This window comes from Myotis brandtii, unplaced genomic scaffold (assembly GCF_000412655.1).
Source record: "Myotis brandtii unplaced genomic scaffold, ASM41265v1 scaffold247, whole genome shotgun sequence".
Lineage (NCBI taxonomy): Eukaryota > Metazoa > Chordata > Mammalia > Chiroptera > Vespertilionidae > Myotis > Myotis brandtii.
This window is the reverse complement of record NW_005359352.1, coordinates 1,055,590-1,082,686: the sequence shown is the minus strand read 5'-3', so window position 1 is coordinate 1,082,686 and position 27,097 is coordinate 1,055,590. Positions and strand designations below refer to the sequence as shown.

Here is a 27,097-nt window from a genome sequence, read left to right as displayed (position 1 = left end):
TGTGCTTGCAATCTGCCGGGACCTGGACACCTGCCCCTCCCGGCCCCGGCCCCGGCCCCGCCCCCGCCGCGCCCACCTGCACTGCACACCCTCCTTAAACGTGCAGTTGTTGTGGCAGCAGGTGTCGTTGTTCAGGTACATGATGCCCGGGTCGCACTCCTCTCCTTCGTCCACGCGGGAGTTCCCGCACACTTTGTTGCTGCGCTCTTGGAAACACTCCTGGGCCTTGCTTTCGATGGTCTTGTAGATGGACTGTTTACTGCAGTTTGAAAACAGCTGAGGAGAAAAAAGGACCCAAAATAACATGAAAATCCATTCCCCTGTGTGTGCACCGCCTCTCTAAACTCTGAATGCAAAAGTCCATCGGAGCCTCCTGAAGGCGTGTCAAGTTCACGGCCGTCCCTCTATGTGCCTCTGCCTGGGACTGATCCTCGCCCTCCGTGAAATGTTGAGAGGTGGGTGCGGATTTGGCGAAGAGCCTAAAATTCCTCACAGGAAGGCAAGCTGCACGCAGGCTGACCCCAAACATCCCAGCCAGTCCGTCGAGAGGACGAGCCGTCGGGCACGAGTGGAGGATCCTGAGCTCCACCAGACCACAAGCCCCGCCTGCTCGGGCCTGGCACCGCCGGGGACAGTGCGAACCATCACAGACCTCGTCTTCCTAGATACCACGTGCAGGCACGCCAATGGGCTGACCTGGCTCACCACCCCCTTCCCTGGCTATCTGTATGAATGATCCATTTTAAAGACTTTCAATAGTTGAGCTTACTGAGAAGCAGTCTTATATTCACTGAGTGGCCAGATTATTATGACCACCTGACGTTTATAGGCAAATTAGCCGTACACTGCTTCGTATGGGATATGGAAGCCGAAGGCCTGTTCGAACACCTTTGCTGTCTGCAGTTACCAAGATAAAACGTCTCCAATTCACACAGGAACACAAGGATTGGACAGTCGAGCATTGGAAAAGTCATGTGGTCCGATGAATCACATTTCCAGTTGCATCATGCAGATGGCAGAGTGAGAATTTGGCGGAAACAGCATGAAAGCATGCACCCCACAGGCATGAATGCAACCCTTCAAGCTGGTGGGGCAGTGTTATGGTTTGGGGCATATTTTCCTGGCATGATTTGGGCCCTTTAATTCGTGTGGAACAACGTCTGAATAGCACAACATACCTAAGTATCATTGCTGATCAAGTTCATCCTATCATGTTGATGGCGTATCCCAATGGAGATGGCTTCTTCCAACAAGACAAGGCGCCATGCCACGGTGCTCGTATTGTGCAGGAGTGGTTTCAAGAACACGAGGGAGACTTTACCTTGCTTAGGTGGCCCCCACAATCACCAGATCTCCATCCAATGGAGCATTTGTGGGACGAAGTTACAAGAGCCATCAGGCAGCTGGTTCCACAACCATCAAATCTCACAGAACTGGACAGTGCTATTCATCAGGCAGGTGTCAGATTCCTCGCATCACCTTTCAACATCTCGTGGAGTCAATGCCAAGAGGAATCGCCGCAGTATTGAAGGCAAAAGGTGGCCCAACGAAGTACTGATGGGGTGGTCATAATAATCTGGCCACTCAGTGTAGTCTATTAAAATATTAATTCTAAACTGTCATCTAAACCAGGGGTCGCCAACATTTTGGACCTCACAGACCACCAGTGTTCTGCGGACCACCGGCTGGCGACCGCTGCTCTACACATTCTCATGAGTCCCCAAGATTTTCAGTTTTCGAAGGTGACCAGTAGCTCAAAGGCTCCTCTACCCTCGCTTCCCAGAACCACGAAGGTGGCTCCTCCTAAACTCGACAGACTTAACAGCCAGGAGCTCTGACAGAGTCCACTGGCCAAGCCACCTGACACCGGGAAGAAGGGTCAGAGGCACAGGGAAAGCTCGGCATCGTTATTTGAGGTGGGGTCTCCACGGCTCTCTGCAAATTGCTAAAATGGCTTCTTTCACCCCAGACAAGCGCCACCGAGCCCCTGAGGAGTGGAGAGCACAGGACTCCGAGGTGACGTGACCACTGAGGCGCACACAAGGAACGGCCAGAAAGCTCTCCGAGAGCCACCACCCTGAACAGAACACGACCTGGACTTCTGAAAGGACCTCCCAATGGTTACAGTGAAGACGCTCGGGCCTGGCTCCCGACAGGCAGGACGAACACTCAGCATCTCTCCTGACCAGACCGACTCGGAGCCCGCCCAGCCCTAACTCAGCACGACAGCAGTGTGTTTTCCTCACTGCTTGCTGCTGCTCAGCTCCAGGTACCATGAAAGGACCAGACACCTATGGACACTCTCTATTAAGTCTCTGTTGTTAACAATATCCCAAGCCAACCCGCATATCTATCAGAATAGATTGTTCACATACGTACCAATACACTGACCAGGTGCCACCTACCCGACCAGACACTGGAGACAGAGCTGCGAACAGAAAGACCAGGGCCCTTCCCACAGGAGGCTTAGAGTCTGACAAATTATGTATTTTGTTGCAACAGTTTATAAAAACATGCAAATGGTGAAGTGCTGCAGAGTTTCAATGAATGACAACTTGTACATGAAAATGAGAGAAGTTTTAACTTACAGCCTGGGCCCACCACACCCTGCAACACAAACCTAAGCTATTGCTGTTTCCACATGGCTCAAACGCACATGCTTAATCTTGATAACAAACAGCCCAGACAACAGCTTTACCCAGATGTGATGGGCCACATTTCACTCCCAACACACAACCAAATTTCCAGGTACCTGGTAGTTTGCAGTCCATCCCTGAATGGACCCGTTCTGAGCTCTGGTTATAACTCAATAGCCTCTTTCTTTCCCAACCACGTCAAGACGCTCCGAGACACATACCTTATTGTTCTCATGATCTCCGCTCACAGCTATGGGATACATCACAAATTTTCCTCCCTGGTCCTCATTTGGGGCACATTCCGCTAGACCATCCGGATCATGTTCTGCTCCAAAATTGTGCCCCAATTCATGAGTTGTAACCAGGTCAGCTTCCTTAAAGATCATGCAAAGAAAACATTACTTTCCAATACCCAACCACCACCGGCTTGGGCCAGTGGGCCCCGCTGTCTTAAATAGGGCCCTGAGGAATGGGATCCTGAAAGATCCTAACTCTGCTCAGAGGACAATGTCCTCAGCTAAAACAGCCACCTTCCCACGTTCCCTTGAGCATCTGGGCAGCCATGTGACCGGCTCTGTCGCTGAGCTGTAAACAGAAGCCAGTGGGTGGGACCTCCAGACCAGTTTTTAAAAAGGGACAGACTATGCTCTCTTTGTCCTCCTTTCTGCAACACCGAAGGGAACCATCGTGTGACCATGAGGACAAAGGCTCAAGGACAGAGGGAAGACCCTGGGTCCCCAGCATCTGTCAGGATGCCGCCCACGAACTTCTCGACGGCGGCAAACACACCCCTTATCTAAGTCACTGCTTACTGGATTTCTGTTATGTGGACTTTCTGGAATATGCCTAACACATTCCTAATGGATATATCTGGGCAAAAACAAGATCCTAAAATATTCCAGAGGAAAGGACAGGTCACATACAAAGCATAAAAGATTGGAGTGACTTCAGACGCTTTAACAGGAACACAAAGCACTAAAGGACAATGGAGCCATGCCTTCAGATTCGGAGGGAACTGGGAATGCACCAGCTCAACGATCCAGTTTAAGCGCAGGGGAGCTCCTGAGGGTCTACACCAAAATGCTGATATTAGTCACGAAGAGAGTGTGGGCCCAGGAAGGGGAGTCCGGGTGGCTGAGACCATAGCCACATGCCGGGCCAGCAACCAGCCCCCGCAGAGGAGGGCAGCGGAAGGGCCCCGGGGACAGCTTACGGAAAACAATGGCCCAGATGGGTCTTGGAAGAAGTTTGACCAGTAATTTTTATTTTCTTCTTTATACCTTTTATTTTCAGATTTCTCACCAAAGAACATGTGTTTAGGCCAAAAAAAAAAAAAACAACACACAAAAAAAACCTAGTATGTAGTACTCTTTTAGAAGATATCTACATAAATATATAACAACTATAATAAACTAAACATCTATCCTTTTAAAAAATAAAAGCACATACCTTCGTAAGAATGGTTTTACCATAATTTTTTGTGCTGGTCAAACCACTATTCAAATAGATATTTTTCTTTCCAATTGGACTATAATAAGCTAAAGGAGAGAAAACAGACAAATTGCTTGTTCAGTACAGAATTCCAATATAAGCCAATCCGCCTGCTGTTCCCACACAGTCACACAGCAAATGGGAAACTTACCCTTTGGACAAACACCTCCGTGACTGTTTGCTCTGGGAGAACCAACATAAGCCAATCCAAGAGTTCCCATATCAAAATCCTGGTACGTGAAAAGATGTGCTAGGCAGACTTTAGATGCTTCTTCAGCTATATCAAAGCTAAATTGCTTTAAAAAAGCAAAGTGTTCTTAATTAGATTAACAATAACATGACATGGAAAGATGTTTCAGCCAAGTATTCCAGATCAGCTCTATATGATTGCAGGTCTGCACCAAATAGTGCGGGCAACGCAGGGCAATGCTCCTTGCCCACAGCTCACACCCACCTACCTGCACAGGTGAGGAGCAGACTGTCATCTGAAGGGGGTGGGGATGCAAAAGGGCTGGGCTGGGAGCTTTTTATAGCAGTTCTAAGAAACGATGAGGGTTGGTGGGAGAGCACACAGCCCAGCACTGGGGACATTCCAAATCTGCCAGACCCAGTACTGGGATGCCTACCTCTCTCAGGGGCCTCAGAACTTCACGCGAAGACAAGGGCTTCTAAAGTATTTCAAGAATTCTAATGGTTTTAGAAGAAACCTCTACTACAACAACCCACAGTCTCCAATTAAAAAATACCTTGATTTTTAAAATGCTTAAAATGAACAGCAGGGTCCTGGCCAGGCAGCTCAGTTGGTGACAGCGTCATCCCAATACACTAAGGTTGTGGGCACAGCGTTTTGCCCTGCTGGCTGCTGGCCCTGCTGCAGGGGACAGGTGACGGCTGACCAGCTGTCTGGGCTGCTCCGGTTCCCAAGCCCCTTTTCTAACATGTCCCTTCGTCAGTAGACATAACCCCCCCCCCCCCCAGCACGGCAGAAACCACAAGTGGTAGCAACAGCGTCAGGTCCAGGGCTCCCCACCTACCTCCAGCAGCATCTTCACATCCCAGGCATCCTTTTCTTCATTTGGGTAACTTTTTGCCATATTATAGTGCCTTTGACCAGGTTTTACATCCTCTGGAGTCTTGAAAATGCGAATCTATACTTAAAGAGATAATATACTTAGAACACTTCAGAAAAAGTCACAAACTAAATACTGCATTGTTTCAGATATTCAATAAAAGCTGATTCTAGAAAAAAATATGTTTTGGAACCAGAATTACATAAAATTCTTCAGCCCTAAATAATTAATGTTTAAAAACAAAGTGAGAAGCAGATGATAATGGAGAATTTGTCAATGAATGATTTATAAATTTACAAATGTACTCCCAAATTTTCATTTTTTCTATATTTAGTTCAAACAATGAGAACTTCAGTTTCATTAGCCTAAAATATTTAGTTCAACTCTAGTCAATGATGCAGGGATGCAGACTAGGATGTACGTCACTATAAGCCACAGGAGTAAAAGGGTATTAAGAACAGGGGCTGTTCCTTGTACATGTCGCACAAATACTATTAATCCTGCAGCAAGGAACAGCCATGCTCGGCAGGCCGCTCCCGAGGGCTCTGGCGCTGCCTGCCCGTGGAGGGCATAATCGGCTCTGCTTGGCCACCACTGGGTGCGCTTTGCAGCTCTGGGGGTGGGTGGTCAAGACCAATTCTGGGATGGAACAGGAAGCCTCCGGTGGCGGCCCATCTAAACCGTATCTTCCAACCCGCTTGTTATCATTAAAGAAGCTGATATTTTTAGCCCCTAGATCACATCTATTTTTTCAACTGGTTCCAAGTTCTAAAGCAAAAAAAAAAAAAAAGCTTTCTTTACCGATCCCCTAAAACTCAATCAAGTCGCAGCTGTTTTAAACAAGTGAGGCAGCTTTATTTGAACCACAGTGGGGTAGTCACCAACATATTCATGAAATGGAAAAGCATGATCCAGAGAGTACGCATACCACCACTGTGTCAAATACACACACACACACACATGCTATACATGCAGAAAGGTCTCTGGAAAAATACACATGAATCTAGTGACATGGGTGTCTCTGGGGAAAGAAACTGGTTTGACAATGAGCAGAGATTGCGGAGACTTACTTTTCACTGGCTTTTGTACCATATGTATATGTTACCTATTCAAATAATAACTTAAAAAAAGAAAATGCAAGTAAAAGAATGGGAAAAGGGAAAAATAATTCTCTTAGTTTTATGCAAGTACTATAAAAGTTTAACATTTATAAGAATGATGTATAATTTCTAGGTTGTTTTTTTTTACTCTCTAAATTCTAGCTACAGAGCCTATAAGAATATGGTTAATTCAGAACAAAGCCTAGGAAAAAATACAAACAATAATTTCCATATCAAAGTGTCCAGAGCAATACCCAATTTCAGAACAGTCTTTTTAATTAATCTTATCAATTTGGAACAATTTTTACTATGAGATACTAAGATGACATTAATACACTGTGGCTGGACACACTCTATTTTTTAAAATATATTTTTATTTATTTTTTGGTTTTTTTGGGGAGCGAGGAAGAGAGAGATAGAAACACTGCACACCCCTATGGGGATTGAGCCCGCAACTTGGACATGTGACCTAACCGGGGATCAAACCCATCACCTCTTGGTGTGTGGGATGATGCTCAACCACTGAGTAACACCAGCTGGGCTGGACATATTCTATTAACGAGATATAAGAAATCAGGAGGTTTGGGAGAAAGTTCTAATGGGTCTGTACGCATAAATGCCTTGCAATGTACACAGTAGTTCTGAGCAACTTTTCTGACTACAGACTCAACACTACGTGCCAGGATTCTAACTGAAGACAGAAAGCATGATCACAGGCAAGGAAAACAGGGCAGGGGATAGAAAGGCCCTGAATTCAGAGAAGGGAAAGATCAGAGCAGCAAAAAAGGCTTTTTGCCTAAAACAAGCTTAAGAACAGAAAACTTCATAATCTATAAGTAATTAATATAAAAAACAGTGTAATTTAACCAATAAAAATTATGGCATTTATTTATTTATGATTACATCTGAAGTGACAAATAATTACATCACAGAACTTAGCTGAGTGTGTGAGCCAATGCATTGATAAGTACCTGTTCTATCTGTATTCCATAACCTTTAAAGCCTGCGTTGTCCCAGGAAGTGTTCCGGTAGATGTCATCGACTCTGTCAATGAGCTCTATCTGTGTGAGAGGGAGAGAGACATTATGTACCGTTACTGCTCTTTGCAACGTAATGAATCCTGCAGGGAGAAAACGCCATTATAAAAGTTTCTACCAATTACAAACACTAGCATAATAGTATTCTTTATCATTGACAGTGCTAACAAAGAAGTTATTCCCAGCCCCAAATAAAGTGTTGTTACCAGAGTAAAACAGTGGTACCCCTTAGTATAAATCAAAGTAATCAACTGCATATGGAACCAAAATACCAAGTAACCAGTTTTTTTTAAAAAACCTGCCATTCCAGTCAGTTACAAAAATGAAAATGAATAGTCAATCGATTTACCTAAAAGTCTCTTCTAGGAAATATTCTGTCTTCACTCGGTCTCTCGGCCAGTTCCTCAAACGCCTTCCTTAGAGAGAGTGAGGAGCAGTGCCAGGCCCTGCTCAGCTTGTCCCCACCCGCCCTGGGCGGAGTGCAGCATGGGGACCAGGCCGAGAGCCAGGAAAATGAGGCTCACCTCCCCCTTCCCTGTGCTCTCACTTGGGAGGGGGAGGTAGTTAGGGAGGGAAAGGATGATAGCCAAGGACGGTTCACACCACCAAGAACAAAACACTCAGCAGTACCTTCTCTCAAAGAGAATTTTTTATTGTTCAAAACTGGCTAGATGAGGTTTGTTTGGGCAACTGCAAAGCATGTTATAGGTAGAAAACTGCTCTTTGCTTAGAGCAGTGATGGTGAACCTATGACACGTGTGTCAGAGGTGACACGCGAACGGATGCCATTTGTTTGCAGTTGCCCAAACAAACCTCATCTAGCCAGTTTTGAACAATAAAAAATTCTTTCCCTCGCTAACCGAGGTGACACGTGAACTCATTTTTTTGGTTGATTTTTCTTTGTTAAATGGCATTTAAATATATAAAATAAATATCAAAAATATAAATCTTTGTTTTACTATGGTTGCAAATATCAAAAAATTTCTATATGTGACATGGCACCAGAGTTAAGTTAGGGTTTTTAAAAATGCTGACACGCTGAGCTCAAAAGGTTCGCCATCACTGGCTTAGAGTAACTGTAAGACTAAGAAATGCAAATTTTAAGAGTACAGTAAGTCCTCAGGTTACGTCGGAGATCTGTTCCTACATAACGCGATTTTCGCTGTAAGTCGAAACCCACCTACATAAGCACCTACGTCACTCACAGGGAGCACATACACAGATGGCGACGTAACCATGAAAGGACATACGTCGAGTCCGACGTAACCCGAGGACTGTCTGTACTAGTTAACCTCTCATTATATTAATATTCGTGGTGTAATGAACAAAGAAGTAAATTAAGAGAACTCCTTAATACACCCTATTAAGAAACTTTTTCAAGAAATCTCTCTTCCGCCGAAACTGGTTTGGCTCAGTGGATAGAGCGTCGGCCTGCGGACTGAAAGGTCCCAGGTTCGATTCCGGTCAAGGGCATGTACCTTGGTTGCGGGCCATCCCCAGTTAGGAGAACCGGTTTGGCTCAGTGGATAGAGCGTCGGCCTGCGGACTGAAAGGTCCCAGGTTCGATTCCGGTCAAGGGCATGTACCTTGGTTGCGGGCACATCCCCAGTAGGAGATGTGCAGGAGGCAGCTGGTCGATGTTTCTCTCTCATCGATGTTTCTAACTCTCTCTCTCCCTTCCTCTCTGTGAAAACTCAATAAAATATAAAAAAGAAAAATTATTTAAAAAAAAAAAAAAAAAAGAAATCTCTCTTCCATAGGAGCAAGAATTACAGTGACTTCACACACTGCTCCTACTAGCTTCACAATGACTTCTTTCACTTGGTGAGGAGGAGAGAGAAGGGTGAGGGCGGGCATGACAGAGAAGGGCCACCGAGAGGCAACGAGAAAGACGTCTTTACTGAGCCAGACTCTCGGCTCATGAAGAGCTGCATTCACTTATTTCCTAAACAGCATTTTGGTCAGTGCCAAGTTATCAGACAAATGAGGTCATACTATGAAAAATGTCAATGAAATCTGATTCCCTTGACTTTTCAAAATTACAACGGTAAATGCTTAAAAATCCAGTGTCAATACTTCAGTAATCTTCACTCTCAGCCCGCAGGTTGGTTATAAGCATGAAGATCCCATCTATTTCTCAGAGCCCAATAATTAACCATTTTATGGCACAAACCAAACCCATCTTCTCTGAAATATGCATATAAGCAAAAATCAGTTTAGAGAAAATGCCATTATAAAAGTTTCTACCAATTACAAAAACTAGCATAATGTTTATTCTTTATACAAATACATTTTCCACTCTAGAGCAACATTCACATGTCCCAGTAAGATTACTGCCATTATAGCAGTAATGTTTAAAAGAATTCACTTGGATAAAGAGAGGCCTATGTAATGAACTCTCCCTAACCCTAATATGCATAAAAATTCTACTGTGCAGAAAATAATAGTTCAAAGGTAAAACAGGTTTTCAAATATTTGAAACTAAAATCTCTATGCAGTAATGCAAGAACCTCAGATAGCCCTCAAGTATTTTATGAAATAATACGGCATCTGAAACAGATCCATTTCTTCATGTTTCAAATTGTGCAGTCCTCTCCTAAGTGAAATGAGTCTACCTACATGAGTGTTTTTGTCCGTTACCTTCTCCCGTATCAAATACTTACTAAGTAATTGGTAGTGGTACTCTCTTCCCCTCTGCCCATGTACTTGTAAAAGCGATGATCTGCCACCACCAGTAATTTACACGTGTTCTTCATGGGATCAGGGTCGGCTCTTCTCTTCACCCGATGAACAAGCTCTAATATGAATTTGTAAGCACTATTACATCAAAGTTCATCAAACAAGGAGGTTTTATAGTAACTCTTTAAACCTATCATAGTTTTGAAACAAACATTACATGAATTTAGTTTCCTTACAGGTATCCTGAACAAAAAAAAACCCCACAATTTGAAGGAAAAGTGAAAAGTAATATGAGGTTTGAAAATTGTAGAATTCAAATCCTAGCTGGTTTGGCTCAGTCAACAGAGCATCAGCCTGCGGACTGAAGGGTCCTGGGTTTGATTCCCGTTAAGGGCACATGCCTAGGTTGCAGGCTTGATCCCCAGTAGAGGGTGTGCAGGAGGCAGCTGATCAATAATTCCTTCTCATCATTGATGTTTCCACCTCTCTCCCTTCCTCTCTGAAATCAATAAAAATATATATTTTTTAAAAATTGTAGAATTCAAAACCAAGGAAAAGTGTCTCTGTAATTTTTAAAATGAGGCAACTGTAAAAAGTACTTGCAAGTAAAGCAATCAGCTATTTATCGCTCGGCTATGAAGCTCTCACTCTATTCTAGAAGTCCACAAATTAACCAAAGTAATGGCAAAAATATCAAGGTAATCCGACATTAAAAACCAGTTTGTGTTAATAGGTTTTCTTATCAAATAATCAAATTGTTTAAGAATTTATTTATATACTAAAATGCTAGTAATATTTTCTAAGGTTTGCAAAAATAAGGACAGTAGACTATTTCTCCAAGATGGTTGTTTTCAAAAGGTGCTAAATGGATCTGCCCCAAACTGATAAGCTTCATCTTTCCAATCATTAAAGAGCTTTCCTGCTACCAAGTAATGTCTTATCACTTATCTAAAGATTGTTTTACAGCAGTATTATTTTGTCATTTTTAAATACCTGCAAATAAAAAAATATTTTCCCTCAGATTATTCAATTCCCCTTCCCCCAATCTTTTTTAAAGTCTAATCTTTACTGTTACGATTGTTTTCTAGTGTTTTTATTTCTTGTATTCTAGGCATAAGAATTAACAAAAATTTCTGAACAGAGCTATTTTCCAGCCAAATAGTATAGTTACTTGAGAAACATGCTTTGTAAAGAAATCAACTTAACAACCCTATTGACGACAGCACAGTGCTTTTGTCCTACTTGAAATATGTTTTTTAAGTCTTACCCTTAGGTGCCTCTCCATCTACCAGCCCTTCTGGAAGCAAATCTTCATTTTCCGCCTTTATGTAACCACACACTTTTGAAGAGTGCAACCGTGAAACATTCTTGATATCTTCAGATTTATAAACTAATATTCTTTTGTCTTTAGTATCATTAATTAGTCTCCAAAGTGGCTAAAATAGAAAAAATATAATTGAGACAGAAAATATAAAAATTCCTAAACATTAAATTCTTACATCCTTTCCTTGTTTTTAGATAACATTCATTTCCAGGCTAAGTAAACTGACTAGTCATTTTTATAGGAAATAAACCATTTCCATTTTTATCGTAAGAGTTTCTATGCTGGGAAACAAATACATGGATTATTCACTTTTTTATTTTATCTGTAGATAAAGAAGGGCATATTTTGCACAAGTTATGAAACCTTTTAGAAGAACCAGAAGAGAAAATGCATATCCTTTTCCATTCACTGATTCAAAATATTTATGTTAACACCAACCATGCTGGGTGATGGGCAGACAGCATGGAAGTTGGACAAGGTTCTGTTCCGATGCTTTTTCATTCTCGTTTCCTTAACATCTTACATGCACAGGAAAGAAAAATACCTTCACTTACAATATTGCAAGGCCACCGTAAATCAGAACTAACATACTCAAAAGGGTACCCAAGTCAAAAGAATGTTTATTATTTCGAACTCAAGTTCCTCTCTGTAAGGGACATTGGTCTCATCAGAACCAAACAGTTGTGAGAAAGGTTCAAAAAGATAAAATTTACATACACACACGTATATCCATACCCATCATGAAAATGAAATTAAAACGACAAGAAAACACTACTTCATACCCAGCAGGAAGACTATAATAAAAAATACACCCATAACAGGTGTTGGCGAGGAGGTGGACAAAGCAGACTCTCATGCATGCTGGTGCCCATGTCACATGGGCTGTAAAATGCAGTAAATGTAAAATGTGAGCATGTCAAGTACAGCCACTATGGAAAACAGTGTTACCGTATGACCCAGCAATCCCACTCTTAGTTTATATCCAAGAGAAATGAAAGCATGTGCTTAAACAAAAACTTGTTCACAAGTGTTCACAGTAGCGTTATTCATAATAGCCAAAAAGTGGAAACAACTCAAATGTCCAATGGATGAAGGAATAAGCAAAAGGTGGTATATCCATACAATAGAATGTTACTTGGTTATAAAAAGAAATAAAGTACTGACACATGCTACAACACGAATGAAGCATGAAAACATAATAAGTGAAAGAAGCAGTCACAAAAGACCACACATTGTGCAGTTCCACTTATGTGAAATGACCAGGCAAATCTAGAGAGAGCAGCAGATCAGTGGTTGCCTGGGGCTAGGGGAGTTGGGAGAAAAGGGTGATGGGTGTGATAAAAATGTTCTAAAACTGATCATGATGATACCTACACTATTCTACGAACATACTAAAAACCACCAAGTTATATAGTTTAAATGGGTAAACTGTACAGTGAATTGTATCTCAACGAAGCTGTTAAATACATATATACTCTCTTATAATCCATGTAGGAGGCAGATTTAAAAACAACGGTTACAGAACCTCAGGCTAACAGAGACCTCAAAAAGTTTACTAACCAACTCCTCGCTATCGAAACCTTCACAAACCTGCACCTGGCCTACGAACAGGAAGAGGACACTTTTTTCTTTGGGCACAAACATTTCTAAATTCATATTCATCGTTTCATAATATAGCCCACCTTGCAGAGAAAAAGACAGCAGGCTCCGGGATCAGATACGCCTAGGTTCAAACCTCACTGTACCCCACCACATGCCTTGGAGATGTTAACGTATCTGAGCATAACCGTTCTCATTGAGTAAAGCAGTGGTAACACTTCTCCTGAAGATAATGTCAAATATGAATCCAGTTACATATTAAGATTTCAAAATGAAGGGAGTTACTATTACTAGTACTAAAAGCAGATCCTATTATCACCATTTCTAAGAGAGTGCTGACTCCTATAATAACCACTACTAATAACCAGGACTGGACCCTAAATTGGAAGGAAAAAAAATCCATGAAAGAGATTTTGAGGAGGACAAGAGATTTTTTTGACTATGCATGGATTGTCAGCACTGAAATATACCTGAACCTTTCCTTTTAACCAATCTTCATTATAGTTTTCCCACAGGTGTTCTGTTTTGATGATACCCAGAGTATTCGCATTTTCCTAGAAACAGAGAATACCTTCGACCCACCATCTGTGGCAAATGTTGTTTTCCAGACTAATCTCTGACACACGGCTACCTTCCTGCACAAACGGGACCAGTGCAGCCCTGGTTTTACTGCTAGGACTTTAACGAAAGAGCGGCCGCGTTTCCTAGTTTCCTCTTTTAACCCCTCAGACCAGGGGTCCTCAAACTACGGCCCGCGGGCCACATGCAAATACAAATATTGTATTTGTTCCCGTTTTGTTTTTTTACTTCAAAATAAGATATGTGCAGTGTGCATAGGAATTTGTTCATAGTTTTTTTTTAAACTATAGTCCGGCCCTCCAACGGTCTGAGGGACAGTGAACTGGCCCCCTGTTTAAAAAGTTTGAGGACCCCTGCCTCAGACTCTAAACTATTACCCTTCATTGATCTTGCATTTCCAGAGCATCTAGGAGGAGAAAAAAAAAAGGAGAAATGGACAAATAAGACTTCACCTTCATCCTTGAGAATGTTTACACCAATAATAGGATTATTAGAGTAAGAATAAGGAAAAAATGAGTCGGGAGGGAAAGGAAGTTTTCTCTTCCTATTATCCACCCACATGTGATTTTTACTCAATTATGGTATCAGAAATACAGAGTGCATCTTATGACAGCTTCTGAGCCATTTGTAAAAAATATCACCTTCTTTAAAACATCATCTACTTTCCTAATTAAAAATCTTTAAATACAAGGAAAAAAGAAGTATAATTATAGATCTTTGTCTTCTTACAACAACTGAGAAACGACTTTTTAAAAATCAGAGATAATTAAGTGAAGTCAGAGAGAAAAATGACAAGAACCATATGATTTCACTCATATATGGGATATGAAACAAAAAGCAACAAACAAAAGACAAACTCATTCAGACAACAGCAAGGTGGTTCCCAGATGGGAAGGGGTGAGAGGAGGACGAAGAGGGCAAAGGGGTCACATTATGGTATCGGAAGGAAACTAGACCTCAGGGGTGAGCATCCAATTGAGTATACAGACGTCGTATTATAATGTTGTACTCCTGAAATTTATGTTATTAACCAATGTTACTCCAATAAATTTAATAAAATAGACATTTGATGAAAAAAAGATATATGCTAAGAAAAAAACTCATGTTAGATTTACCTCTATATTATATTCTGCCCCATCCATGTTGATCCTTATTGTAATATCATCATCTCCTATGTGGGCTAGAACCCTAGAGTCAGGCTCACCTAAAAGAGAAAAAAAATTTTTTTCATTATTAAAAAATACTTATATCAAAAAATAAACTATGCCGCACTGCCATTAAAACTCAACAAAGCCCTTCATCAGTGCATCTGCCCAGACACTGTGAACACCATGAAAACACCCGGAGCAGAGAGAGACTCGCCTCAGGAGGGGCCTCTATCCAGTCATCTGACACCTCTCTCTCGCCTCCAGCTTCTGAACGAGAATGATCTAGAGTCTGTTACAGAACAAAACCAGCCAACCTGTAATTTCCTCCTGGAATAACTGCCTACTTTGGGTGAAGAAAGAACTAAGAGGAGGCAGAAAACAATTTGAAACACAGAGGTCTTGAACTCTACTATTTGACGATTTTAATGCCATTTGTTTCTGACTGTAGAAAAAGTTCCAGAAGTAAACAATTGCTAGTTGGATACATTTTCTTAAATATAAAACAGGATCATAAAGTCAATTATTTTATCTCCTAGGTTCTCTGTTTAAAATCTCCTAAGGGAAGTCTACAATCCTTCTCTAAAGAAAAGGTTAAATTCTCATCACTTGAGAGGAAATTCATTTCAATCATTCAAGTGGTCAGCTAGTGTGGCAGCTGGTAATACCCATATCCTCCTGCTTGAATGTTTTTGCTTCCAAACTTAGATAGTACAAGTAAAACAAAGAAGAGCAGTTCTCTGATACTTCTCCCTCCCCACAAAAAAGAATATGCAATCAAGTTAGATCTGGACACCTACCACCCCAGACACAAAGGCAAACAAGCTCCATACTAACCAACCACGTGTCCACTGAAGAAGTCTTGCCACTTGACGCTGTACTCGCTTTCATTTTTACCATCGACCACCACAACTTTGAAATTTTGGGAAAAGCGTTCAGTACTTGACGTCAGGTATAATTTAAAATGCCTGAAGAAAGAAAGCATCCATATTTTACTCTAAGAACATAAAATGGAAGCCTAATTTTCATTTAATTAAACTTCCTTAAAAAAGAAGTTGACAAAAGAGTTGATATTAATAAAATGCCATGCAAGTTTTCACTACTGTTTTACTAGGTACTTAGAGCACCCTGTCTCTTGTAAACACAAAGGACCAATCTCTTTAGCGTAAGAATCTGGCAGCCAAGAGCATCTAGAACTGGGAAGGAAGACTCGAGCAGCTTAGGCATTCATCTTTTCTGGAGACTGAAGAATAAGGAAACACACATCTGGATAGTGTAAGTAGAAGTCCTGCTTGTCTTTAAAACTTATTAAAATCTGATATTATTTGAGACTATTTACTGAACACCTACTCAGTCCTAGATGCTCTGTACTGGTATATGTTATAGCCACTTCACACAGTAAAAATTGAGGCTTGGAAATTAATCAACATATCTGAGGTTATACAGCTGGTAAATGGCAGAACTGAAAGTTGAATTTGGCTCATTTCCGAAGCCTGTCCTATGCTGTCTCTAGCAATCAATCTAATGTTATTGCTGTGTAAAATTAATAAATGCTACTTTTCTGTATTTAAAAGCACTCATGCTTTTCTCCTCCTTCTAAAAAGATCTTGAAAAAAATTAATCCACAATACCACGAGGAAAATAAATACAAGGCAAAAACAACAGACATTAAAATACACACTGCAGTTCTTCAGTTAGCTTAAGATCCTTTTGTTTTCTATGAGTTTCAGTCTTGACTTAAAAACTAGGCATAGTGAGCAAGAATTTTTCAATTATTATTTACAGAGTCCTTTCAATGCGCCCATGAACATCAAAAATAAAGGTATGTTTTTCATCTTAGCCGCAGGAACAAATTTTGTCAGCTATGGTGTTGAAAATATGAAATGTTACTTCCTATGGGTCTGCATAAGCCTAAACTGCAAGAATCTACACTAAGATTGTCTCCAAGGCAACAAATATTTTTAACATTTTTGAGCATAACAAGGTAATTTTAGTTTGCTTGTGGGTTGTTTTTTTAATGGTCACAGAGAAAGGGACGATAGAACATTGTTTCAGAAAACCTTGGAACATTTTCTCCTGCTATCCTAACACTATCTTCCTACACATTCACAGGTATGATTTTTTCCCGTCAGTTATGCTGAGAACTTATTATCAATGCCTTATCATTTCATTTTAGAGCTCTCCAGGAGTTCTACATTGCTTTTACTTAATGTTCTTTCCAGAAAAACCACTGGAATTGTGCTCTTCACTTTCTACATTACTAAGGGCCAAGTGATATAAAATTCCTGTTTTTTGAGTTTACAATCTTCAACTTTCAGCTATAAAGCCTCCCACAGAATATATTAGTCGGAATTTATTTGTTACTCTATTCTCCCAAAATTATGTGAAGTCATGTACTTACAGAATTCTTTTGTAATTTTCATTTATCTTTGACTTTTGATTTAAGGATTTACAGTAACCACAAACATTTTTCTGTTTTTTGTATATATCACCAAAAGATCAACACAATAAGTCTAGTTAATATCCATCACCACACCCGGCCAGGGTGGCTTAGTGGGTTCTATTCATGGTCAATTAATTAAAATTCTTTGTTAAAATTCAATAAACATATTATGACCATCCCTGACACTTTGGGAATACCTATTTACTTTTTAAAAATAATCATCAGTGTAAATTTTAGAATAGGCAATATACAATGTAATAATCTGACAGACTAATTATATTAATTACAAATCTTTAAAAATGTAACTCCCCAAGATACCCTTATATAATATTGTATATCAACTGTAATTGAAAAAATAAGTAACCTTTGGGAGGAAAAACAACTTATTTTTCTGCCAAACCAAGTCTCACTTGCCCCAACATTTTTCTATGAATAATTCAAATTACCTTTTCAATGCTGAAAACGTCAGCAGTGTTTCTAAATGTGTTGATGCCTGTAGATCTCTCTTTCTTACCGAGTGCTGTTGGATACTGGATAAAGAGAGGATATCGTAGTCTGAGAGCAAAGAATCAAGCTTTTCTGAAATAAAGGCAAAAAAGTTATTAACACCTAAACCTACTAATCAATTGTAATATTACTAAAATGAGAGTCAGACAACAAACTCTTCCTAATGTATCACATTATGAAGTGCCCAGTGCACAAGTTATGAAGTATTCTTACATAAAAACACACAAATTGAACCTGAATCTAACCAAGATCTAACTTCTAGTTTTTAAAACATAAACGTTGAATGTTGCCAAATTAAATAACCTTCCCAAGCAATCAGCCACACCCAGAATGTCAGAATTCCGGCAGAACAAATGACCCAATGTCTTCAGGAAATAAATAGCATGGGAAAGAAGGGAGGGGTGACACCTACTAGACAAGAACATGGCAAGCAAGCCAATGTGCGAACCTTTTTAGGTCCCAGGTCACACCAACCAACTGTGGAAAGATACTGTGGCAATGAGGGAAATCTGAGCAAGAGTCCATGTTCATATCAGGCAGTGGTAATTTTGGTATCTTAAAGTGTATCATATTATGCAATGACCTAACTTCTAAATTAAAGGTATTTCTGGCTTGTATGTTTAGAATTCCTAAGATCAAGGTAGCCAACTCAACCTGCCAATTGCCAATCTGAGCTATATCAGTTTCTTTTTTTTTTTTAATATTTTATTGATTTTTTACAGAGAGGAAGGGAGAGGGATAGAGAGTTAGAAACATCGATGAGAGAGAAACATCCATCAGCTGCCTCCTGCACACCCCCTATTGGGGATGTGCCCACAACCAAGGTACATGCCCCCGACCGGAATCGAACCGGGACCCCTAAGTCCGCAGGTGGACGCTCTATCCACTGAGCCAAACCGGTTAGGGCTAGTTTCTTATCAGTTGATGTGGAGCAAGAGCAACAAATGTATTAATGAGCAAACCAAAACTGGGAAAGTAAATGTTTTACAAAAAAAACACATAATCCAAATTAGAGAACAAGAAGTGATACTATCCTATTACTGCTGCCCTCAACAAATACAGACCATCAGTCCAGTGGACACCAGGAAGCAGAAGTAATAAAAACAAAACTAATCCCTGGGAAAAATCAACATTAATGATTTTACCAGAATGACCTGGAACCCAAGAAAAGTAAAGAGCACTGCCACCAAAATAAAACAAGCACAAAAATGTTTTTATTTGATACCGAGCAAGAGGAAACAAGGTAAAGTACGTCTACTCTGTAAGTCACTGTCATCAACAGCAACTCTGCTGCCTCTTCCAAAATCAAGAAAATTTTTGGAATACAATTTTGGTGACTTAAGTCTCTGCAGAAACTGTCTAAAAATATTTGAGCTGATGCTTTCCTTTTCTCTCAACAAATATCCCTGAAGAAACAAAATCATTCCACTGGATTTAGGATGTCCTCAAAATAGAGCAGGAGCTTAAAATACAAGTGAAGGGCCACTGAGGTTAAATATGCTCAGAAAACCACGAATAAAATAAATAACCCACCCCATACTCTCTCCTTCTTCCCCTAAACTTCCTCAGCTGGTTGGTGCATCAGTTCACTCATTCACTGCTACGTGCCAGGCACTGAGTAAGTCCTGACAGACAGCCTTAAGCAGAACTGAGGCCTTGCCTACCGCAGCACTCATTTCAGTGTGGGAGAGACAGACAACGCGCAAGCAAATACAAGTCAGTGCTGTGGACACTACAGCAGGAGAGCCGACAGGGAGGGGGAAGGGCCAGTTTATAGTGTGGTCAAAAGAGGGAAATGCCTCCTCCCCAGCAGCCCTGAAGACAGCAGCGAGTAGGCACGCTGCTCTAAGATCTACATAAATTCATTCCAAGTCCACTCCAGAGTCTAACTCAAGGTAACATTACACAAAGTAGCAGCAAATTTCACACTGCTGGGTCCCCCCCATTTTCTGTTAACAAAATTTCCTTTTAACTTTAATCCAGAGAAAAGCTGTCTGAGCAGGCACCCATCACTTCTTTGCCTATGGGAGGCTGTTGGTTAGCTGGCCTTGCTGATGTCTGTAATGCTCAGCAGCACCAATAAAAACCTTCAGAAGCTTCATTTACTCAACAATGTGTGAGTGTTTCCTACAAGACACCATGCTGGGCGTTCTATGTTATCTCCACAAACATCCCTGAGGCTCTATCCCCATTTCACAGATGAGCACAGAGACTCGGGGAGGAATGATCACAGTTAATGTAGCACAGAACTGGGATTTGAACCTGGGCCTGCCTGGCTGGAAACCCCAAGCTTTCCTCACGTCATGCTGTTTAAGCTTCTTAAAGATAGCCTTGCTCTTCTTGGACCTTCTATTTCCAGGTCTCCTACATTTTAACAAGTCAACCAAACATGACCTCACCTCCCTTTGAATTCTGAAGCCCTGTGTTTACTACTTTCTCCCGGCACTTTTGAGTTATATCTGTTTTATCTCACAAACAGATTGTAAAATGGCCAAAAGGGAGCTCTGTATTGTTCACCACAGTACCCCTACCTCACAATACCCAGCACAGAACCTATGCTCACCAATTCTAAATGCTGAGGTACTGATACAATTCTTCACTCTTCAACTTCCTGATACAGACAGGTTGGTACATGAACTCAGTTTCATTCAAGATCATAATCACTCCTACTGACTGAGAAACCCAACCTCAATACTGTAGTTTCACTGTCAATATTATAGGCCAGCCGCTCTCAAAGGCTGCTCCCCACACCAGCACCATCAGCATCAACATCACTTGGGAACTCGTTAGAAAGGCCAGTTTTCAACCAGAAATTCTTAGGGTGGAGCTCAGCAATCTGTGCTTAACCTGCCTTCCAGGTGATATTGACGGACACCCAAGTTGGAAAACCACTACTGAACTAAAGTAAGGAAATAATTCAAAGAAAAAACTTTACACACAAAGATGTTCATTGTTCAGCCTTGCATTATTTTTATAAACAAAAATCAGAAACAAGGTAATAACTGGGCAACAGGTAAGTTATGGTACTACTACTCCTCTTTTTTTATTTAATTGATCTTAGAGAGAGGAAGAGAACATCGATGTGAGAGAGAAACGTCAACTGCTTATCTCCCACATGTGCCACAACCGGGGATCGAACCTGCAACCAGGGTATGTGACCTGAGGGGATTGAACCAGCCTCTTCTTGGTGTATGGGACGACGCTTAACCAACTGAGCCACACCAGCCGGGACAAGTTATGGAACTTCTACATAACAACAACGACAACAAAAATGCAATCACTTAAAATGCTGAAGCCCTAGCCGGTGTGGTTCGGTTGGTTGAGCATCATCCCATGCACCTCGAGGTCACTGGTTCAGTTCCCAGTCAGGGCATATCCCTGGGTTGTGGGCTCCATCCCCAGTAAGAATCATCTGATCCATGTTTCTCTCTCTCTAAACTCAGTAAAAACACTTCAAAAAAATAAATAGAAAATACTCTTAAAAACAGGTTTTTAAAACATGGAGAAATGTTTATGCTATAATATTAAACAAAGGTACATTTTTTTGAAAAATACTCTCCATACTGCATGATCTTAACTATGTTTAAAAATAGGCCTACAAAAAAACAGCAAGATAGTAACATCACTGGTTATCTTTAGGTATATTTTCTCTATAAAAAGCACTTTTTAAATGTAGCTTGCTAAAGCACTTTAAAAAACTTTACTATGTTTCAACTGTAATTTATCCTCTTACAATAACTAGCTGGCTCCAACTGGAGCTCTGGGGCCATTCCAACAGCATGGCCACAGCACTGCCCTAGTCCAACTAACGGACCTCCTGCCCTTGCACTGTCCTTGCACTAGCAAGTACCCTCTCAGAATCCCCGTCCGTATTTCACTGCGCTTCACTTTCCAAATTTCAACCAGTGTTTGTCTCGGTTTTCTATAGCTCCTCAACTGAATTTATATTTCCCCAACTTGACAAAAGCTTTTAGCCTTTATCCGTATTCAAATCTCTCAATAAACTTACTATAAACCACTTAACATGCTTAGCTCAGTGTATGGCCACAACCCCTCTGCTCGGTCCTGTCTAGTTATCTTTAGAGACCCTCCCTTCCTCACTGTTTTTGTATCTTTTCCACCCCAACCCTCCTTTCGTGCACACACATTCTGCACTTCATTTCCTCCTGTTCCACCAGACTCTGCCTATTTACTTACTCAATATTTATTGAGAACCTTCTATCTTCCGGGGACTAGGGATATAATGAAGAAAGAAAAATACATTTCCAGCCCTAGCTGGTTTGGCTCAGTGGATAGAGCATTGGCCTGCGGACTGAAGGGTCCCGGGTTCGATTCCAGTCAAGGGCACATGCCTGGGTTGCGGGCTCAATCCCCAGTAGGGAGCGTGCAGGAGGCAGCCAATCAATGATTCTCTCTCATCATTGATGTTTCTATCTCTCTCTGCCTCTCTAAAATCAATAAAAATGTATTAAAAAAGAAAAAGAAAAATACATTTCCAATATTGTGACATTGGCGGAAAGACCACTACACAAAAAATGATTATAGCCCTAACCAGTTTGGCTCAGTGGATAGAGCGCCGGCCTGCGGACTGAAAGGTCCCAGGTTCGATTCCGGTCAAGGGCATGTACCTTGGTTGCGGGCACATCCCCAGTAGGTGTGCAGGAGGCAGCTGATCGATGTTTCTCTCTCATCGATGTTTCTAACTCTCTATCCCTCTCCCTTCCTCTCTGTAAAAAAATCAATAAAATATATATTTTTTAAAAATGATTATAAAGTAAGTCAAGCGCCAAGGGAGAAGGAGTTCTAGGAAGTCGGGGGAGGACACAGCAGGAGCATGACCCCGGCCTGGTGAGCCCAGGGTACTTTCCCAGGGAACAACACTGAAGTTAAGAACAAAAGGATGAGGAGGAAGCCACGGACGTAGAAAGAAAGGAGAAGGTTCCACCAGTAAGTAGAGGGCATAACATGTGCCGAGGCCCACAAGAAACACAGAACGGATCCTCAAAGCAGTGAAAGCAACCTGAGCTGGAGTGCAGACCACACAGAGGATGTGAAGAGGCGTAAGGCTGGAGAGGCAAGCAGGGTACTGGTCATGGAGGGCCACACATCGAAATTAAGGATTTTGGTCTTTGGATAAGGGCAGCAGCTGTGAATTAGAAATTTCATTGGAACTGGAGTGTGGAGCGTGGGCTAGAGGGGAACAGACTGAAGTCTGGGAAATCAGCTAGTAAACTGCTGAGCAATCCAGGTGCAGAACATGAAAACCCCCCAGGTAACTGGCTTGGGTACCTAGGAACACAGTGGCACCGCATCTACTGAGATTTAAAAAAACCACACAAAACAAACAAACAAAAACACACGAGGAGCAGCAGCTTTGGACAAGGGGCTTAGATGAGAGGACAGCTGGATGCTGAAAGATTCCGGAGTTCCATATTATATCTTGTACCTTATGTTTAGTTTGCAATTACATTGTTCCTTCACACAGGACTTTTTTGCATCGACACAGGTCATCATATGTTTGCAATTATGTCACTGATAAGTCATAGAGCGATTTTAGGTGGGGAGAGAGCAGATCTGTTACTGTAAGACTTTCTTTTTTTTAAAAAATATATTTTATTGATTTTTTTACAGAGAGGAAGGGAGAGGGATAGAGAGTTAGAAACATCAATGAGAGAGAAACATCGATCAGCTGCCTCCCGCACATCTCCTACTGGGGATGTGCCCGAAACCAAGGTACATGCCCTTGACCGGAATCGAACCTGGGACCTTTCAGTCCGCAGGCCGGCGCTCTATCCACTGAGCCACACCGGTTTCGGCAAGACTTTCTTTTTATATATAAATCTTTATTGATTTCAGAGAGGAAGAGAGAGGGAAAGAGAGACAGAAACATCAATGATGAGAGAGAATCATTGATTGGCTGCCTCCTGTATGTCCTCCACTGGGGATCAAGCCCGCAACCCAGGCATGTGCCCCTGACCGGAATCGAACCTGGGACCCTTCAGTCCGCAGGCTGATGCTCTATCCACTGAGCCAAACCAGCTAGGGCAAGACTATCAACACTGACATCAGTAATGAAAAGCAGCAGATACTTTGTTCCTCTATGTTCTCCAAGAATAAAGAGGAAGCTGGGCCTCCAGGCCTGAGATAACTGGCTTTCTGGGTGTCATGTGAAGTGGCCTATAGAGTATTTGATAAGCCTTCCGCTCCACCCATCTTTTATGCTTAAATTGTTTCACTTCTGGGATAAGTTTTTATGGCCATTTACTCTGGTACAATGACATAAAGATACCCGTATTTCTTTCATCCTGTTCAGAGTCAACATTTTTAAGATAAAACTGACTTTTAAAACAATGAAATGTTGAATGAGAAGAGTCTGGGAACATTTGTAAACTTTTTCATTTCTCTTTTCTTTTTGCAATAAATTGCATTTCCTGGAATACAACTTGCAAGTGTAATGCAGACCCCTGCAGCACGCTGCTGGCTCTCCACTGCTCTGCTGCGTGGGGTACAGAGTGTTCCCCCAAACGACCCTATAAGTGCCATGCCACTAGTGGTGTGTCATGAGTGGGAAAGAGAAAAGAGAAAGCCAGGACTGCTGCCAAGTGTCTATTCTCCTTGTGCAGAAGACGCATGACCCTGCCTGCTCTTCAGTACCCCGCGCACGCAGGACGAGTGGGTGAATCCAAATTTACCAAAGTAATTCTGGACCTGTTATACTTGAAGTGCCTGTGAATACAGAGGTGGAAGCATCATGTAGACAAACGGATACATGAGCGAAACTTCAGAGAACAAGTCTATGTTGGAGACAGTAGTTATCTGAATAGGTACAGTCAAATAGTAAGCGAAACCAAAGCAGTAGATGAGACTTGTCAGAGCCTACACACACACTTTAAAGGGGAAAAAAAAGGAGCAGTGTGGGGAGGAAGACACCCACGTCCCTGCTTGGTGTTAGGCTGAGAAGTAAGGGGATCCATGACGCAGCACTTCATTTCACTCCCCTACCTCCGTGAAGCCTGCCCGGCCCCTTTTTCATACTTTCCTCAAACCATCCTTCCCACTAAAAACACTCACCGTCTCTCATAAATACCAAATGGTGAAGAATCCCCAAATCAACCACACTTGGCCTGAGAGGACACCTCCACTTAAGGTTCTGGAAAACCATGGAAAGGGCAGAAGGATTTCTCGTTTCCCCACCATGGCTCTGCCTCGCTCTCCTCTTCATTCTATTCTAGAAATACAGCTCATCTCTGACTACTACAGAGCAGAGTTGCATGAAATCTCCCTTGGAACAGTTAGGGTGGTTGTGTGTTTGGGTTTCAAAAGAATGCAGACTGAAAGCAAAATTAACATCAAGAGAGAAACCCAGATGTCAAAATACCGAACAAAATGGGCTGTCAGTTCTGAGAAATGAGCAGTGCAATGTGGAGAAGCCCCCACCAACACCATCAGGGTACGTTTCTAAACACGTTTCAGGTACAGCTTTCATCTCTCATCCATGACCTACATTTTCTTCTTTCCACCCACCACATCCTCTTTTTATTAAAAGTAACACAAAGAGAAACCACTTTTGAAATCAAAGTGAGACTTATACACCCCAGCTGCAACTTCAACGAGATATGATCATGACTGAGCTCACATGACTCATAACTTTCCTAAATTACGCAATTCATAACAGTTCAACTGAAATCACTTCGGGGGAACGATGAGTATCCGAAAGCCTGGATTCAAATCCCAGCTTCAGAACTGCAGTTACAGTAACATTTAAAGGGTAAGTAAGCTAATAAACAATAAACCGTGCTCTTTAATTATGAAACTACTTATTGGTCTTGACCAATTCAATCTAAATAATGGTGGGGTTAAATTAAACAACAAATTATATCCTGAGCCATTAAAGACACACAGAAATCAATGCTCTTCAAAAGAAAAGATATCCACAAGACATCTATTTATCACTGCCTGTGATCCTGACAGCTCACTGTGCCGGACTCATTCCTTCTGCGCTTTATGTAAAACGCGAGGCAGGATCCCTGAGGTTAACGTCAACCACCTCTAAGTGCCCCATCAGGAGTGTCCTCATTTTCCCTCCTGACCTACTGAACCTTAGAGTTTGGGCTCAAATGTCGCCTCCTTCTCGGAGCCTCGCCTCGCCTTCCCAGGCTCGAGGTGTGCCTGGCGCTCTCTCCAGGCTGTTCTAGAACTGTCCGTTCAGGACTCCCTACTCCACCAGCCAGGAGCGGACTGAAGATGGATGCTGTCTGGTCTCGCATTTCCGAAGCCACACACAGTACCTGCATCCAGTACGTCCTTCAGACGCCTGGGGAGTGAACGGGGCAGTCCTGCATCTTCCTGGCCCCAGCGTTCTGCACTTTGCACATAAAAAGCACACGGCCAGAAACAACACCCTCCGATCCCTGAAGCTGCTGACAGCTGGCCCAGAAAGCAAGGTTTTCCTCCCTCCTGTGTGCACCCGGGGAGTCACACCACTACTTCCCACCTGTGAGCAACAGAATACCCAAGGCCAAACGGGCGTTAGAGTGGGGAAAGGTGTACTATCTCAAGATTCCTTGCATTAACGTTCAGTCCCAGGAAAAGGATATATGTCCTCACCCTCCCCGTCACCTGCCCACCCCATCTCACATGTCCCTTCCACCTGCACGGACTTACCCCCCTCAGCACCCTAACAAGCGCCCTCGCTCCCAGTAACCTGGTCGCCTGTCATCGTTCCGATCTGACATAACAAGGAAGGACTGTTCAGCCGGAACACTCAACACCCTGCACACCCTCCATGATGACACTTTCTGGCTATTAAATGAGAAAGAACTTCCGGATACACTAATGTGAGACTCTCCATCGGCCATGAAGGACCCCGACGTGGTGGGGAAGGCTGCGCACGCTGCTCGGTGTGCCCCGTCCGTCCTGGTGGGATCTGGGGACCAGACAGCCATGAAGACTCACCGAAGCTACAGCTGTGCACACCGGGCAGCGCCTCATCCTTCGCCACCAACGCATCACTCGCTCTCACACCAGCTTCTGGAGGACGAAGGGCTGACCAGCAGCACACGTTTACACCACTAACTCCCACCACACTGCCACTCTCTTCACATCCCTCCATCCTTAAAACCCAGCCTCTTGCCCTGGCCGGTGTGTCTCAGTGGATAGAGCGTCGGCCTGCGGACTGCAGGGTCCCGGGTTCCATTCGGGTCAAGGGCACGTGCCCGCCCCAGTGGGGGGTGTGCAGGAAGCAGCCGATCCATGGTTCTCTCTCATCAGTGATGCTTCTCTCTCTCTCCCCCCCTTCCTTCCTCTCTGAAATCAATAAAAATATGTATATTTTTAAAAAACCAGCCTCTTAGGACATCGAAATAAGAACCTCTCCTCTCTGGGCTCAGCACTGACCACACGGGCCGCCCCGCTCGTTTCTCGGCCGCGGCCAGGAAACCCTTCGCAGCCGCAGCCACAGGAGCGCGAGCGGAGCGTCCGCGGCAGG

The 27,097-nt window shown here is 42.4% G+C and overlaps 1 protein-coding gene across 1 annotated transcript in view; it reads right to left on the bottom strand.

Moving 5' to 3' along the window:
* Positions 1–27,097, bottom strand: part of ADAM17 (ADAM metallopeptidase domain 17) — a 49,199-nt gene that overhangs the window by 18,862 nt on the left and 3,240 nt on the right. The window contains exons 2-13 of the mRNA XM_014540535.1: positions 17,914–17,975; positions 17,550–17,682; positions 15,498–15,628; positions 14,631–14,719; positions 11,281–11,449; positions 9,998–10,131; positions 7,269–7,358; positions 5,162–5,275; positions 4,279–4,423; positions 4,086–4,174; positions 2,858–3,010; positions 77–276 (exon numbers count right to left, since the gene is read on the bottom strand). Of these exons, the coding sequence (XP_014396021.1) occupies positions 77–276; positions 2,858–3,010; positions 4,086–4,174; positions 4,279–4,423; positions 5,162–5,275; positions 7,269–7,358; positions 9,998–10,131; positions 11,281–11,449; positions 14,631–14,719; positions 15,498–15,628; positions 17,550–17,682; positions 17,914–17,975 (1,509 nt within the window). The remainder of the gene's footprint in view (positions 1–76; positions 277–2,857; positions 3,011–4,085; positions 4,175–4,278; positions 4,424–5,161; positions 5,276–7,268; positions 7,359–9,997; positions 10,132–11,280; positions 11,450–14,630; positions 14,720–15,497; positions 15,629–17,549; positions 17,683–17,913; positions 17,976–27,097) is intronic.